We start from the raw sequence: 15,806 nt of genomic DNA, 5'->3' as shown, positions 1-15,806 counted from the left end.
CCATACCTCACTAGGCCTATGATCTTCTAGACAATTTTATTCAGTTGATAGCAATTAGCAAACCCTTTTGCAGGATCTGCACATGACAAGCCCTTTGCTTCTCCAGCTGGCTCCGCTGGTGTGGGCTGGGATCATACACCCTCACTGAAGGTCATCCACAGGTTTAGGCCTGAGGATGCCCTGGCCTCCCTCAGGCATGTCTGGTTTTCTTGGCCCAGCACAGAGTACCCCGACAAGACTCACTTATCAGATTCCATACCCCCTACTCCTCTATTCTAACTCTGCTAGTAGCCAGGGTAGTGAGAGAAAACAGTAACATAGGGCCCAATATGGTGGGTGCTGGTTGAATCGTCTTTATTAACAAACGGGATATCCAAGGCCACTACATTGAGGAGGGGCAGGGCAGGGAAGAGAAGGGCTACTTGCTGCTCACACTATATACAGATGCAAGCAAAGGGGTGTGGAGGGTGAGAGCTCCCTGCTCTCTCCCTCCACCAGGAAAAGGGAGAGGCTAGAAGAGATGGGAGCTGGAAAGGGGGAATATTTTGGTTGGCGGGGTCCCCCCTCCATTCCCTGGGGTTTGAGCGGGAAAGGAATCGTTAAAGTGCTTTCAGAAAATGAGGAAATGGTCCCTAACCCTGGAGTGGCCGGTGACCGCCCCCCCCCCCGAACTTAGGGCCCAGTGACCCCCCCCCAGAGTCTGGTACATTCAAGGGGGGAGCCGGCTCCCCTGACGTGCAAGTAAAGGGGTCCAGGGCCCTGCCCAGTCAACAGCAGTGGGGTAAGGGGTCTGAGCCCCAAGCACTCTCCTAAGTGGAGAAAGGGGGTGGGGGAGGCCCAGTCTACTCCTGGTAAGAAGCTGTGTCCCTCCCCAAAAGTTGGGGACAGGCACAGTTTCAGAGAGAGAACATGTTGGGGAAAGGGACAGTCACATGATCACAAAAGCATGACGGGTGGTTGGAGGTCACGTTCCCAGCAGGCTCCAGTGAATTAAACCAGTAAAAGCAAAAGCCCAGGGAAGAGAATGGGGGCGGCTGGGGAAATGTGGCTGGAGGAGCTGGTCCAGTGTGGGTGGCCCCAGCCCGGCCATCACCAGTTCATAATGCAGTTCCGGTTCAGGGTCATGAAGTAAACTTGGCTGCTGCCCCCAGAGCGGACGGAGGCAAAAAATACCTGGATGAGGAGGAGAGAAAGTCACCAAGGGCTGGGATGTGGGCTGAGGGCTCAATCAGAGAGTGAGAAAGGGAAAGAAAGAAGGGCTGGGGATGTGGCTCACTGGCACAGCACTTGCCTACAATGTGGGAGACCTGGGTGATCACCATCAAAAGAGGGGTAGGGGGAGACTGACTGCAGAATGGGCTCAGGGTGCCTCTCCTACCCCAGGGAAAGACAAAAGCTATGCCACCAGATCTCTGGGGTGGGGGCAGCTCAGAGCCAACAGAGGGGGAGGCAGAGGCTGTGACTATACATTCTGCCTCCAAGGGGCTGGATTTTAGGAATTCACCACAACCATCCTCTCCCCAGATCCCTGGCCCAGGGCCTAGGAACCAGCCCTGCACAGGCGCTTGGGAAAGAGCCTCCCACCTTGTCATTCCGCTCACACAGGAACTTCAGCCTCTGGGCCCGTTTGTGCATGAAGACCCCATCCAGGTGTCCTGTCTCCACAGAACGGATCTCAATGGCTTTCTCACCCCAGCCCATTATCTGGTTGGAGCAGATGTAGGCTGCAGGGAGGTAGGAGAAAGGCAGTGAATGGCTACATTTGTGGGCCACCTCAGGGGCAAGCAGCTTGGAGGGCAGCCCTTCACGCACCCACAGAGGTGGGCATCTCTCCCCACTGCAGCACCACATCTTTAATGATCCGCCCGTACGTGTTGACATAGACACCCTCATCTTCATAGCACAGCAGCATCTCCATGCCATCGGTGTTGGGGAGGAAGATGATGGCATGGGGTGTGATTTGGCTCTGGATCTGGGGAGGAGAAGGTGCACTGGTCTCTCCATATCTGGTGCCAGACTGTGAGGTCCCGCTCTCCCCTCAGCTCCACCAAGCTCACATGCACAGGGATGTAGATGTCATAGCTGTTCCCCGAGTCAACATCCACAGCATGGAAGCCAGCACTGGAGCCATAGATGACCTTAAGCCGCTGTCCCTCCTCTACCGTCAGGTCGACCAGCAGAGGGCGGTGAGGGAGGTCAGCAAAAGACTGTGGAGGAGAGAAGCGCTCAGAGGGACAGGTGGAGTCAGACCTCGGAACAGTACTGGGAGGCTGAGGCTGGGATTACCTTGAAGGCCATGAATTTGTGGTAGGGTTTGGGGGCCCAGGCATACACCTCCACAGAGTTCTTCAGGGCAATAACGAGGAACTTAATGCGCTCATATTTCACTGGGGGCAAGAAAGGAGGAGGATGTGGGGACTCTCCTTTTGAGGCTGTAGATCCCTTCCCCAAGTCTCTCACCTTGCTGCTCCCCAAGCCTAGCCCCATCTCTGGCTTTGAAGCTTCCACAGCATTTAACCCAAGCCCCATTTCTCACAGACCGCCCCATGTGACATCCTCACCGACACGGTAGTGTCCGCAGCCCTCCATGTCCCCCACAGTGGTCCAGCCCTGCTTCTTCTCCACCTCTGGGTCATTGTGCAGGATCTTGTTCCGGAGCCAGGACAGGTAATACACCCGTAGTTTGTTCCTTTTCCCTGAGGGATGGACACACATCCACACACACACACACACACTCTCCCATCCTCCTTGGAGGCCCAGTGCTGCCTCTTACCATCCTGTCTGCATATCACAAGGGGTGAGAAAATGTGGCCCCACCTTGCAGGTCCTAGGCAAGGCTGCCCTCCTCCCAGGCTGAAGATGGTGACAGAGCTGAGGAGCTGGCACACACATACCTGAGATGGTGATGAGCAAGTTGAGCCCTTCCAGTACATCCATTTGCTGGAAGCGTCGCCGCCCAATGAGTCCATACACCTTGCCCTGCCCGCTTCGGTCCAGCAACATTAGCCCGTTCTCTGTACCCACCAGCAGGTTGACGCCTGCAACAGCAGCCCTTGCGCAGGTCAGGCACAGAGCCAGGCCCTCACCTGAACAGGAGCACGGGAGAAACACCAGACCCCTCTCTGCCCTCCAGCCCAGCTTACCCCAAAGGGCCGCACAGAGGATCTCAGAGTTGAATCGCTTCTTGTACTTCCGAATCTCAGGAGTTTCACTGTGAGCCCGGGTGTTGGTAGGATTCACATTGACCACAGAGCCTTTTCTCACATCATACTGCAGCTGATCTAGCCGAGCTCCCTCTCCACCCACGAGGGCTGCCAGGAGGAAGAGAAGGGAGGTTGGGCTGCATTCTCCCAAGTTTCTCTTTACCTCGATGCCCCTATATCTGGTTTTGGCACCCCAGAATATTCAGGCGGGAACAGAAAGACTGTAGAACAGAGGAGGTGCATGGAAGAGGAAAGGGCCCTGCTTGAAGTCAAAAGGCCTGGCTCAAGTCCTAACTGCACTACTCATCAATTTCAAACTTTTGCCCAGGCTCCTTGGCCACTCTAAACTTCTGCCTCCTCTGTCAAAGGGGTTCAGAAACCCTCCCTCGCCTCTGTGCCAGGGCAGGGAGCCAAGGCCCAAAGGAGAAGGTCCATTATCTATGCTTTATAAAACTGTGTCCTCAGAGTCACCTGTGCCCCCCTCCAGGCCTTCTCTGGACCTTGGCCTCATGGCAGATCTCACCTGTGATGGGGATGGTATCCCCACTGCCTCCAGGCTGGTAGATTCCTAGATCCACAAACATGGTGAACGAGCTCTTGCCAGGGGCCTTTACCAGGCCACAAGACTGGTACTGTAGGGTAAGGGCAGCAATCAGGCAAACAAGGGTGACTCCAGACTATGGCCCAGCCCTCCCAGGTCCCCGGAGAAGTTCATGGGGTTCTGGCCCACCTATTTCAGTGCCCCTAGAACCCCTGGCTCTCCTGTGCATTTCCAAGATACTTCTTCCACCCCATGCACCTGCTCCGGCCTACTTACATCACTGCTTCCATCCTTTGAGGGGGGACTTTGACCTTTGCTGTTCTCGGTAGGTGAGTGGCTAGGCTGGACCACGTCTGGAAGGTTCGTGTAGCCATTGCTGTCAGCATGCAACAGGCTTCGTTCCTCCTCAGGAGTCTAGAGAACAGAGGCAAGGTCAGCTCTGGGGGTAAGGGGGGCTTGCGGCAGGCATGGGAAAGGTGGAAGGCTCACTTACACGCTGGACCACCATGGTGCCACCCCCGTATGGCGGCTGGCTCCCAGCTATCTCCTCAACATCGTGAACCACCATGGTGCTGATACTGTCTGTGTCTCCATCGCTGCTGTGGGAGAAAGGAAGGTGGGGCCTTCTAGGTCTTGCCACCCGAGTGGCACAGGTGCAGGTGACAGCCATGGACTCGGGCTTTCAGTCTCTTCAAAACACATCTGCTCAGCCCCCACTGAGCAGTCAGGTGTTTGTTCCCTGCAACACGTTCAGGGCAGGCTGGCACCTGAGCCGTCCTAGAAGTAACCCATAACTGACAGAATAGCAGGAAAGTCAGGAACCCAGTGCCCACACTCCGTTCTCTAGAGAATGGGGATCACAGTCCCTCAGACACAACCACATTCTGACCCCTCACCCCCTATCCTCTGACAGGGGAGGCCCTGCCCCAGGAGGCTCCTTACCGCCCCCCAGGGGTGTCTCTGCTCCCCTCTGATGGTTCACCATCGCCTTCTTCCTCATCATCTTCACTGCTCTCCACCTCCTCACTGGATGATGAATAGTCCATGGCTTTCTTGGGTGGCCGGGAGGCTTCATCCAAGGTTCGCTCTTTCAGCAACACAAAATCCTGCAGGGAAGGACAGGCATGAGTGGCGGGCACAGGGCACTGGACAGAGGCAGTACAGCAGGTGCCAGAAGAGACCTGGGCAGGGAACAGGAGAGGGCTCCCACAGTGGCTGTCTCACTAACCTCACCAATCGCTCGCTTATAGCTCTGGGAAGGGCCGCAGGGCAAGAAAGGCAGCCAGGAAGAGGTAGGAGAGATGGTAAGAAAGGTTAGTAACTTGAGATGTGCCTGTCCCTAGTCCCCGTAATCCCCAGGATTAGTAAAGACCCCACCCTTGACACTCCACCCTGTGCCCACCCACCCAAGTTCTGAAGGTTCCACATCCTGTCTGAATGCCACACCAGGATAAGGCAGGGCAGGGCCACACCCGCCACCAGATGACTCACTGCGGGCCGGCCTGGCCGTGAACGATGGTCATCAGGCTTGGCTTTGTTCCCAGGGGAGAGCACTGGGGAGCTGTCCAGTTTGGTGGAGGCTGGACCGAGCAGGGTTTGAGAAGGGAGGTTACTGACACCTTGGCAGGTGATAGCCCCAAGCCTATACCCTAAGCTGACCCCATGACCCTGAGCCGAGTTCAACACTATGTTCCATGCCCACCCAGGTCCTCTGTGCCCCTGATAGGTATTCCAGACCAAAGCCACCAAAGGCGGAGACAAGCTGATGCCAGGCAGGGCCAGGAATTTAGCTCAGTGGCACTGCCCCTGTCTTACAAGCGCAAGGTCCGGAGTTTGATCCCTGGTACCAAAAAAAAAAAAAAGACTGCAACCAGGCCCAGAGCAGGCTGCAGGGTGCAGGCTCACATACCTCCCACACGATTTCGATTTCGTTCCAGCGAGCCAGCCTGGGGGAGGTGCCCATGAGAGGCTGGGAGGACACTGTCGGAGCGCTCCCAGCCGGGGTCACTCCTCCTGAGGTCCGGGTTACTGTGAAGGGGCAAAGTCAGGGTCAGGGAGGCAGGTGGTGTCTTCCCTGGGGCTTTGAGATTCACTGCAGAGGGAGCCATCACCAGGGGAAGCAGGTTGCAAAAGTGAGAAGTGAGAGTGAGTGGGGGGACAACTCCATTACCTAGAGGCGTTGGGCGGGCCAGGGGGCTGAGCAAGGGGCCCTGGAGACTTGGGGGTGCCCCGCTCTGCCCGCCTTTGCAGATAGATTTGCCAGGCGGAGTTGCTGCGAGGTCTGTGGAGGGAGCACAGGGTGCCGGGGGGGGGGGGGCCAGGAGGGGCTGTGGTGATGGGGTTGGGGCTGGCTCACCCCTAAGCAGGTAACTGGGTAAAGTCCCCTATGCCCCTTACTCTCTAGGCTGCTACCCAACCCCAACCCAGTATTACCTGGCACGGACAGCCTGAGCTGGCCGGGACGCTCCGGCCCCACTGGTGTTAAGGGCAGTGGCAATAGATGAGGTCCTCTGAGGTACCTGGGAAGAGGTGAAAAAGTGGTCAGTGTACACTGCGCCCTCTCTACTTCCAGAGAGGTGGACACCCCACTTCCATGATAAGCAAACTGAGATTCAGGGAAGTTAGTGAACATGTTCAGGTTATGAAGCTGGGAAATGACAGTGCTGAGATTCTATCTAGGAAGGCTGCCTCATAATGCTCCAAAACACCCTGGGCAATTTTCCATACCCTCACTTACCACTGGGATCAATGGGACACAGCTATGTGTCTTCCCACCCTCTGGACAGTTAACCTCTGCAAGGCAGGGGCCAGAATAGCTATCTTCTCTTTTTCTTCCCTTCCCACTCTGAACACTCTATCTTGCCTGCCCCTCCATTCTCCCTCTTTCCTTCCCCCCCATCCTCTGCTTTTTGCTGGTCTTACAGCTGTCCTTACCTTGGGTGGGGCCTCATTATCTGGCCGGACCCAGGCTGGGGGGTTCGGGGAGGGACCAGGCCCTTCAGACGTGGGATCTGAATTCTGGCGGATGACAGCTCCTCGGGCACTGGGCGTGGCAGTGGGTGTGGGGATGGCAGGGTCAGGGTCGTGGGAGGCTGGGAAGGCAGCCAGGTTTCTGGTGGGCTGGTCCTGCAGGGACTGGGATCGGGGTACAGGTGCTGCATATGGCTTCAGTGGGACCCGGTGTGCCACCAGGCTCTGCAGGGAGAGACCAGGGAAGTGGGCTGCCTGCTCTGTGACATATCCCCAACTGCAAGCTGGGGTCTGGGCTGAGAAGAGGCACTACTCCCCCCTTCCTCCATCAAAGACCAGAGGTTGGGCCAGGGTTTAGCTCAGTGGTTTCACTGACTGCTGCACAAGCGCAAGGACCAGAGTTTGATCCCAGGTACCAAAAAACAAAAAACAAAAAGACAAAAAAACAAAAAACCCCAGAGGTTCCTGGAGCCCAAGAATAAGAAGTAGGAATAACACATGCAGCAGCAGCAAGCAGGTAACTGTATCTGTTCATGTAGCCTGTGTTTCATGATCCTGTGAGTGAATGTGTGTATGGATGTGGATATGTATGCCTGTGTATACAGACAGGTGTGTGTAGCTCTGCTCTGAGCGTGTTTCCCAGTGTCTGTGAGTTAAAGACAGGATCAGGGAGAGACTCACCTTGTGTGGTCCCTCCTGAGGCTCCACTGGCCTCTGCATAGGAGGAGTTTGGGAAAGAGGCCCTTGGGGGCCGGGGGAGGCTTGGGGGATGGGAGGCTCTGGGCCTGTGCTGCTTGTCTTGGTCTTGGCCAAGGGAGAGTTCTGCTGCTTGTTCATCCTTGTTCTCTCTTCTACCTGTGATGCAAAAAGGTGTCAAGCAGATCAGCTCTTACCTCCTCGGTCTCAAAACTTAGGTCCTCACTTTCTCCAGATGCTCCTTCCCCTTCTCAGTGCCCATTACTGTGGGACAAGTGCTTCTCACACTCTCCAGGCCTCAGGCAGTGGACTGGTACAATGGACTCTTAGGGGGCAAAGGAGGCAGTGAGTACCTCTCGAGCCCAGGCTGGTTTGTCAGCAGGATTGATGCCCCGACCATAATGATACAGAGGCTTTCTGTCCCCAGGCAGGATCTGCTGCTGCTGCTGCTGCTGCTGCTGCTGCTGCTGTTGCTGCTGCTGCTTCTGAAGTTGCTGCTGCTGCTGCTGCTGCTGCTGCAGGGACTTGAGGTAGGCATGCTCCTGCTGCAGCTGCCTTTGGAGACGTTCGGATTGCCGCTGCTCCTCTAGCTGCTTCCGCTTGTATTCCTGGGCCCAAGGGTAGGGAGAGAGGGCTTAGCAGGGTGTGGCCATGGAAGTTAGAGCAGGCTGACCCTTTCTTTCCTCCAACTGCCTAGAGAGGAGCTGCTTTCCCGTGACATCTTGGGTAAGACCCTTCCCCTGAAGTATCCCCATCCCAGTCCAGCAAAACAACTCTGGACAGCATCTTCCCAAGGATGCTGAGGGACCCCGTTACCAGCAGTAGGGCCTGTTCCTGGAGCAGCTGTTGCTGAAGGATCTCGAGCTGTCGCTGCTCCTCCTCTAGCCTGTGACGAATATATTCCTGGGGGGTAGGGTGGGGTGGGGGCACAGGGCAGGGAGAGAGGGAGAGGTGGCAGAGGAGGGGCAGCAGCAGCCACAAGGGATCAGCAAAGTGAGGATGAGGGGGGTGCAGGAGAAGATGAGTGCCAGGGGGTAATACAGCACAGATGGGAAGAATAGGGCACAGGGAATGAGGAGGAAGCAGGTGGGTACCATGAGGGAAGGTGCAGCGGAGAGGAATCAGAAATGGATAGAGATGGGGAATGAAGGCACAGAGACAGGAGGGCAGGGAGCCAGGGTTGGGGGTTGAAGGGTGGGAGAAAACAGAGAGAAAGAGTGAAGCTAGAAAAGATAGGAGGAATCTAAGGGTAGGGGAGCAAAGGGTAAAGGGCACTGGGGAGCAAGGGAGGCAGGCAGCAGGTGCAGGGGAAGGGTAGACAGGGAGGACAGAGGGCAGATGGGGAGGTGGGTGTGTGCTGGTGGCCAGTACCTGCTCTCGCTCAGCCTGCCGCCGCTCCTCCTCCCGCCGCAGAGCCTGAATGTCCTCCAGCCGCCGCTGCTGCTCCTTTTCCTGCAGCTTCCGCTGTTCACGCTCTCGACGCTGTTGCTATGGGCGAAGGGGGAGGTGATCTTAAGGAATGTGTCAGATGCTATGATAGCATAGTCCTGACGGAGGACCCCTCCATGGACAGTGGGGGACAGGTCTCCTTGTTCAATAGAGACGATAGCATGAGAATGTCTTCAATGTGTTTCTATCAATATACCTCACCTTGAACCAGAACCTGCAGGGGCTTGGCTTGGGGAAGGTGGCTTAAGGTAGCCATGGGTGTGGGACTAAAGAGGACGAGAGCTGAGTGCTGCCCTTGGAGTGGGACGACACCTTCCTCTGCCCACTGCCTCACTGCCCCACCAAACAACGAACAGAAACAAAAGTCAACAGGAAAACCCCCCTTTCATGCCTGGCCTCTTATCTACCTTTCTGCTAAATCCAAATAGAGTAGGCACTAGTGATAGTCTTTGGCCACCAGAGGGCATCAGGTGGCTGTGCACAGAAAAGCAAATTTTGGATTTAAAGAACTGGCCTTGACAAATCATTGAGCTCAGGTTGCATTTGATTTTCATAATCTTCTTAACCAGAGTCTGCTCCCCGCAAACAACAACAATAAAAAAAAAGCCAAGTTCAGCCAGCCTCAGTGGTGTTTACACTTGAAGGAAACTTGTGCTTAACTGGTAAAGTTGCAGCAGGCCTTTCCCAATGACACCTTGTTAGACCAGATTTTGTTCCTCCTCACCTAACACCATACAGTATTTACCAAAAAAAACCTCCAGAAAACCCTTTTGTAGCAGGCTTTCTTGCAAATTAGCTTTTGTTCAACAAAGGGGCCTGCTTGAAGGAGTAGATGGTTAAGAATGTTACCAAAGGGTGGGGAACTCAAGCTCAAGGACCAGAGTTTGATTCCAATACCAAGAAAAGAAAAGAAAAGAAAAGAAAAGAAAAGAAAAGAAAAAAAAAGTTACTACCTAGTGCCTATTTAGACAAATCTGTGTTATATACAGCCATGAACTCTGCAATCAAGTAATTGTTTCAACAAAAACACATTCATTTAAGGCATTTAGCTAAGGGAGGGCTGGGGAATGGGGAAAAAATAAGAACTAAGAGAGATTATGTAAAGGTGCAAATTTCCAATGATGAATGTCATTATACTGTATACCTAAAATGTACGAATAAAATTAATTAAAAAAAACAACCCAAGCTAAAGGCAGGCATGGTGGTGCTTGCCTGTGCTTTCAGTTACTTGGGACGGTGAAACTGAAGATCAGTTGAGCCCACAAGTTTGACTCCAGCCTAGGCAACAAAGCAATGCCCCATCTCAAAACAAAAACACCAATCTAAGCCAGGCATGGTGGTGCACACCTATAATCCCAGCACTAAGGAGGTTGAGGGCGGGGAAGGATCTCAAATTTCGGGCCAGCCTGGCCTACAAAGTATAAACCTGTTTAAAAAACAAAAAACACAAAAAATACTGATATATATATGATCTATACCCCTCCTTCCCCACCAAGTACCTCTGTAAAATAAGTACATTTAAAAAAAAGTTTACAGGTATGCTTACATACACACATGTATTTTAATTGATGACATTAAAAACTGCACTTAAACTAAAATAAGATTCTCCATTAATTAAAATGAATTTCCCTCACACCTCTAATTAGTCCAAACAAACAAGATTGCACCTTATAAAAAAAAAATCTATGCCAAAATAACCAAAAGTAGCCTGATGTGGTGGCACATGCCTATAATTCCAGCTACTCGGGAGGCTGTGGCAGGAGGACTGCAAGTTAAAGGCCAGCCTGGGCAACTTCACAAGACTGTCTCAAAAAAAAAAAAAGTAGCCAGGGATGTAGCTCAGTGGCGCCATGCCTGCCTGGCAAGTGCAAGGTCCTGAGTTTGATTCCCTGTGTGTGTGTGTGTGTGTGTGTGGTTAAAAAAAAATAAGAGTTGGACATGTAGCTAAGCATTCCTTGGGCTCAGTCCCCAGAATCATAAAAACAAAACAAAACATCCAAAAGTAAAAGGAGACTGTAAAGGATATTTTTTATGTTCAGATGTTCAGATCACTGCACATCTGAAAGGCAAACGTGCAGTTGTACCTAAGTGTCTGTACACTGATCCCTGGCTGAGACTGAAGGAACATGGAGCTACATAAACCTGGAGTAGAGGTTTATAGCAGAAACTAAAGAAGGGGCAGTCTTGCTTTGGGGAATGGCTGCAGCTTTTCAGAAACAGCTCTGCTCTGAAGGGATGCTGCTGACACTATCTACCCCAAGCTGTTGGGGAACACCAGGGCTCTAACAGTAACAGGTGGCACCTCCATTCCAAAGTCTGAAGAAGAGGGTTGGGAAGGCCCATGTTACTCCTTGTTCTCCCTGCTGCCCTCATGGAACCAGAGATGGGACTAGGGTAGGTAAAAAGGGTGTGACACCCCACCTCCTCAACTCGCCGCCGCTCCTCCTTTTGCTCCTCTATTCGACGCTGCCGCTGGTGCAGCAAGTGTTTGATGTGCGCCTCAGGGTCTCGCTGTTGCTGCTGCTGTAGCTGCTGCTGCTGCTTTAAAGCCTCGGAGTTGCTCTTATTCTCCTGCTGGAGCCGGAGGAATTCCCGGCGTAGTGTGGACTCCCCAGGCACATTCATGATGGAGCTGGGCCAGGGTGGCACAAAAGAGCACTGGGGTCAGAGCCTGCTGGTTTCCCCTCACATCTTATTTATCCTGTCCACTTCTTTGGACACTCAGGGACTATGTTTATAAAGGCCTCTACCTCTCTGTACCACCATCGCTAGACTGAATGTCCCCAAACCCAAGGACCACTACAAGATGTGCACAATGGCCCCAATCTCCCGCCTCCACCTGCCAAACTCACCTTGGCTCTCCTTCTTCTCCATGGCTGTCGTCTTCTTCTTCACTGCCGCTATACTCATATTCTGTCTCCTCTGCAGAGGGGAGATCACTGCTGTTTCTTCACCCAGTGCCCCAGACCCCACCCTGGGCTAGGGAAACCTTGGATGAGGACAATCAATAAGGTCTGTCTGGATGACTGAGCACGAGGATCCACCTGTCTCCCTAGATTGATGGGAAGACAGTGGATCTCAGGTTTGGCCTAGAAGAGGTGGGGCCGAGATCCCATAGGAGGCAGGATAGGCAGATGTGCACATGCACTCACAGGCGCACACACTCAATATGAGGCTTTCAAGGGACGGGGAAGGGTGACCCTCATTTGGGAAGCTGACTCAGATTTGGTGATAAAAACTCCAGGGAAGGGCCGGGGATTTAGCTCACTGGTTCCGCCACCCCCCCACCCACCCCCCGCCTCGAAAGCGCAAGGTCCCAAGTTCGATCCCCAGTACCAAAACCAAAACAAAACAAAACTCCAGGGCTGAAAGTCTGGGAAAAGAGATCTCCTTTGATAGGGAGAGCTGGGTCCTGGGAGGAGAACATGAAGGGGAGACCAGAGGAGACAGGGCTGAAATGGAACAAAGGACTGAGGTGCTGACGGGTCTCCTAAGACCCACCGTCTCCTGATGCCTACTGACCTTTCTCACCCCGCTTCTTCCGGGACCGGTCAATGTGGTCCTTGAGCTGGATACGGACCTGCCGCTCTGTGGGCTGGTCTCGGATGAAGGGAAACTTCAGTAGCTGCTCGGTTGGCGGGCGGCTCAGGTAAGTCTTGATGAGACATGTGTCAATGAAGTCGATGAACTTCTTAGACCTGGAAACAGTGGAGGCTCACACTGGCAGGGCCCCCCTTGGAAAGGAGAGGGGTCACCAGAGGAAGAAGGCAGACCATGGATCCAAAAGCCAGCTAGACCTCCCTCCTGGCTTTTCCATGTACTGACCCCAGTTGCCACCTGCTACCCCCCTCCTCTTCCATAGTGCAGATCCAAGCCAGAACACAGAACAGGGCTGGGGCGGGGTGGCCCTGCCAAGGACCTTCATTCTCAGACTCCGAACCCTCAAAGACCTACCATTTCTTGGACTTGAGCCTGGGTGGAGGGTTCCGAGGGATAAGGAAGAGGGCTCGCATGGGGTGCATGTCACACAGAGCTGGGACACAGAAGACACACAGTCCCTTTCATCAAAGAATTTCTCCTCAAGGTGACCTCCCAGAACCACCCTTCCCCAGAACCACCCTTCCCCACAGCCACACTCTGGGTCTCCTTTCTCTTCCATCCTACCCAGGGAAAACTCAGCACTTACGGGGGGCTCCCTCTGCCATCTCAATGGCTGTGATTCCTAAAGACCAAATGTCACTCTAAGGAGGAAAGAGAAAAAGGGACAGGTGAGTATTTTTGGTAATTCTGCCCAGTAACCTCTCTTCATTCACCATTCCCAGCACTTCAGGGTCTACACACCTTCCTGAGGCCCTTTCTCTTCCAAGTCATCTTCCCAACCTTACTTTTCGTACCATAAAAATGTTCTCAACCCCTCACTGGTGACATGTCACCATATCTTCATTTTGTTCCCCAGCCTGCTCATGAGACCAAACTTTTAACCTACCCATCATCCCCATCTCATTTTCTCCCCCTGCTCCCACCCTCCCACTCCATACTCTGTAATCGTAGGTGGCATCAGGGTTCTCGTCACAGGCGATGACCTCTGGAGCCATCCAGTATGGGGTCCCAATAAATGTGTTCCGTCTGCCCACAGTGCGGTCCAGCTGAGCACTCACCCCAAAATCCACTGTGAGACATGGGAAAGGGGTCACCACAGGAGCCCCTTCTGCTTGTCTCACTTCCCTACATGCCCGTGTGTGCCTCACTTAAGGTAGCTGAGGCCCTGTCTCTATCTAGACAACCTCAGTACACTCTTCCACCCATCAGGATTCTGAAGAACCTGACCCAGTCTTCCTGCCTCCTGGGGATCAAGGGTCAGCATCCCAAGCAGCAGGGATCACTGGTGTCCCATTTCCCTCCAAGGGATGCACAGCACCTGGAGCCCAATAGATGGCAGATAAGGAGCTCCTCCAGGATTTTTCAGAGGAGGCAAGAGGGAGACATCACAGGGCAGGAGATGGGAGGGGAGGGAGTGGGCCTACCCAGCACTCAGGCGATTGGACTTAGTTGCAGAAGGAAAAGGGGTCCCCATGCTCTGTCCTAGAGGTGAAAGGGCCTCAGACAGAACCAACGCACCTAGCTTGACCTCAGCATTCTCTGTTAGTAGCACATTCTGTCCCTTGATGTCTCGGTGGATCACTTTATGGGCATGGAGATGAGCCAATCCCTGGGACAGCAGAAGGGAGAAAATCAGCTATAGTGTTAGACTAGATGGGAAGGACTGAGGTGGAGGAGGGTTGAGGGCTGGGCTGAAGGTGGGGACCCTCCCCACCTAGAGCCCAAGTACAGGCTGAGCTGTTCTGGGGGGAGCTTCCTTACAGCAGTGGCTCCCAGTAAGGCTTAGGAGCTGAACTATATATATAGGTGGAAGAGTGATAGAGCTTGGAGACAGGGACTTGTCTCCAATAGCCTGAGAATCTATGTCCATGGAGCAGCTCTGGGATGAAGGGTGGGGGGCTCAAGCTCACCCTGAGAATCTCCCTGCAGATGTAGGCAATGCAGTCCTCCTTCAGAGCATTCCCTTTTGTGTTCTTTACCAGGTCGGTCACTGAACCAGCACCACAGAACTCCATCACCAGCTATGATCCCAGGAAGGCAATATAAGGGAAAGTATTGATCAGGTAAGTCTTCTACCCACTGCCAGATGCCTGGGGGACCAAAGGCCTTGGGGCCAAAACTGGCCTGAGCTGGACAGCAGGAGCCCCATGACCCCTCACCAAGGCCTCAGGACTTCCTGAGATCAGGACAGAAAGGAAAATGAACATAGCTGGAAAGGAGCTGACAAGGTGGGGCTGGGTTCAGAGTAAAAGTCAAAGGAATCTTTGAAATCTTCAATACAATGATGTAGATATGTGCATTTTCCTTGAGGAAGAGTCCAATGCTTTTATCAAATTTGCTCTGGGACCCCAACCTCAAAATGGTTAAGAATTATTGCTCTGGAGCAGGACTTTCCAAACTATATGACTGGTTCAAGACCTGGTTTTGTATAGCATTCAACTAAGAATGGTTTTTACAATTTTTAATGGATAAGAGGAAGAAGAATTGTATTTAATGGCACATGAAAATTATTCAAATTTTAGTTACCTAAACGCCTAAAATATTTACTTACTGTCTTGCCTTTCACAGAAAACATTTACCATCCCTGACTCAGAGGCAAGAATGGGGCTGAGAATCAGTGATTCTCCAGATCTACTGGATTACCCCAGAGATGTGCCAAAGAGAATCTAGGAAGACACTTCCTGTCCAAGAATTTTTACTAGAAGCTATATGCAATGTAGAAAAGGACTGGATGGAACACATATATTTGATATTAAGTAAAAATAATTCGCATGTATCCCAAATCTGAGCCTGCCAGTGGGCCAGCAAGGCACAGTAGTAGGAGATGCTGCTCAACAGGTTCAGAAGAAGGCAGCTGGCCACTAGTACCTAACCACGAGTTGTCAATGCTCTCCTACTACATACACCTGGCAGGTAAACCTACCAGTTACCTTTCTTTGTGTGCATGCATCCCCAGAAAACCATGGTTCATGCTTATCTGCACAGGGCATATAGAAGGTGCTTACTAAGTACTTGTCTGGCTGACTGCTAGGAAGGAAGGGAGACCTGGCATGAGTTCCAAATTTCCAGGGGCTGGGGATTTAGCTTAGTGGTGCTGACACCTGCCTTGCAAGCACAAGATCCTGAGTTCGATCCCCAGTACCAAAAAAAAAAAAAGGGCTCCCTACTCTCTTGATGATCTAGAAACACTCACAAAATCATGCAAATCAAGGGGCCCACATCTTTGTGTTCACTTTAAGAATACCTGTGGAACTGCCCAGGCCATCAAGGGTATGCATATCTGAAAGGCCACCAAGTATCTGAAGGATGTCACATTAAAGAATGTGTGCCATTCCAGCATTATAATG

The 15,806-nt window shown here is 52.9% G+C and overlaps 1 protein-coding gene across 14 annotated transcripts in view; it reads right to left on the bottom strand.

Moving 5' to 3' along the window:
• Nucleotides 1-330: 330 nt before the first annotated feature.
• Mink1 (misshapen like kinase 1) overlaps nt 331-15,806 on the bottom strand; it is a 52,966-nt gene continuing 37,490 nt past the window's right edge. For 2 of the 14 annotated variants that reach the window (XM_004857290.4, XM_087191691.1), the window contains 29 exons: nt 14,370-14,480; nt 13,978-14,068; nt 13,398-13,528; nt 13,046-13,100; nt 12,814-12,892; nt 12,382-12,557; nt 11,712-11,781; nt 11,281-11,491; nt 8,782-8,898; nt 7,764-8,018; nt 7,396-7,569; nt 6,679-6,939; nt 6,178-6,263; nt 5,915-6,025; nt 5,654-5,772; nt 5,236-5,324; nt 4,973-4,996; nt 4,687-4,850; nt 4,238-4,343; nt 4,021-4,158; nt 3,727-3,835; nt 3,144-3,311; nt 2,895-3,038; nt 2,562-2,696; nt 2,287-2,387; nt 2,058-2,207; nt 1,813-1,972; nt 1,585-1,724; nt 331-1,173 (listed from right to left, as the gene is read on the bottom strand). In XM_004857290.4, the coding sequence (XP_004857347.1) occupies nt 1,090-1,173; nt 1,585-1,724; nt 1,813-1,972; nt 2,058-2,207; nt 2,287-2,387; nt 2,562-2,696; nt 2,895-3,038; nt 3,144-3,311; nt 3,727-3,835; nt 4,021-4,158; nt 4,238-4,343; nt 4,687-4,850; nt 4,973-4,996; nt 5,236-5,324; nt 5,654-5,772; nt 5,915-6,025; nt 6,178-6,263; nt 6,679-6,939; nt 7,396-7,569; nt 7,764-8,018; nt 8,782-8,898; nt 11,281-11,491; nt 11,712-11,781; nt 12,382-12,557; nt 12,814-12,892; nt 13,046-13,100; nt 13,398-13,528; nt 13,978-14,068; nt 14,370-14,480 (3,759 nt within the window). In that variant the 3' untranslated portion in view covers nt 331-1,089. Of the gene's footprint in view, nt 1,174-1,584; nt 1,725-1,812; nt 1,973-2,057; nt 2,208-2,286; nt 2,388-2,561; nt 2,697-2,894; nt 3,039-3,143; nt 3,312-3,726; nt 3,836-4,020; nt 4,159-4,237; nt 4,344-4,686; nt 4,851-4,972; nt 4,997-5,235; nt 5,325-5,653; nt 5,773-5,914; nt 6,026-6,177; nt 6,264-6,678; nt 6,940-7,395; nt 7,570-7,763; nt 8,019-8,226; nt 8,314-8,781; nt 8,899-11,280; nt 11,492-11,711; nt 11,782-12,381; nt 12,558-12,813; nt 12,893-13,045; nt 13,101-13,397; nt 13,529-13,977; nt 14,069-14,369; nt 14,481-15,806 lie in introns of all 14 variants that reach the window. The other 12 variants (XM_004857289.4, XM_087191685.1, XM_087191688.1 and 9 more) reach the window with 12 other exon arrangements.

Source organism: Heterocephalus glaber, unplaced genomic scaffold (genome assembly GCF_053883595.1).
Source record: "Heterocephalus glaber isolate CG9 unplaced genomic scaffold, H.glaber_assembly_v1.0 deba00001564, whole genome shotgun sequence".
NCBI classification, from domain to species: domain Eukaryota; kingdom Metazoa; phylum Chordata; class Mammalia; order Rodentia; family Bathyergidae; genus Heterocephalus; species Heterocephalus glaber.
The sequence above is the reverse complement of the archived record's forward strand: the minus strand, read 5'-3'. Positions and strand labels throughout refer to the sequence as shown.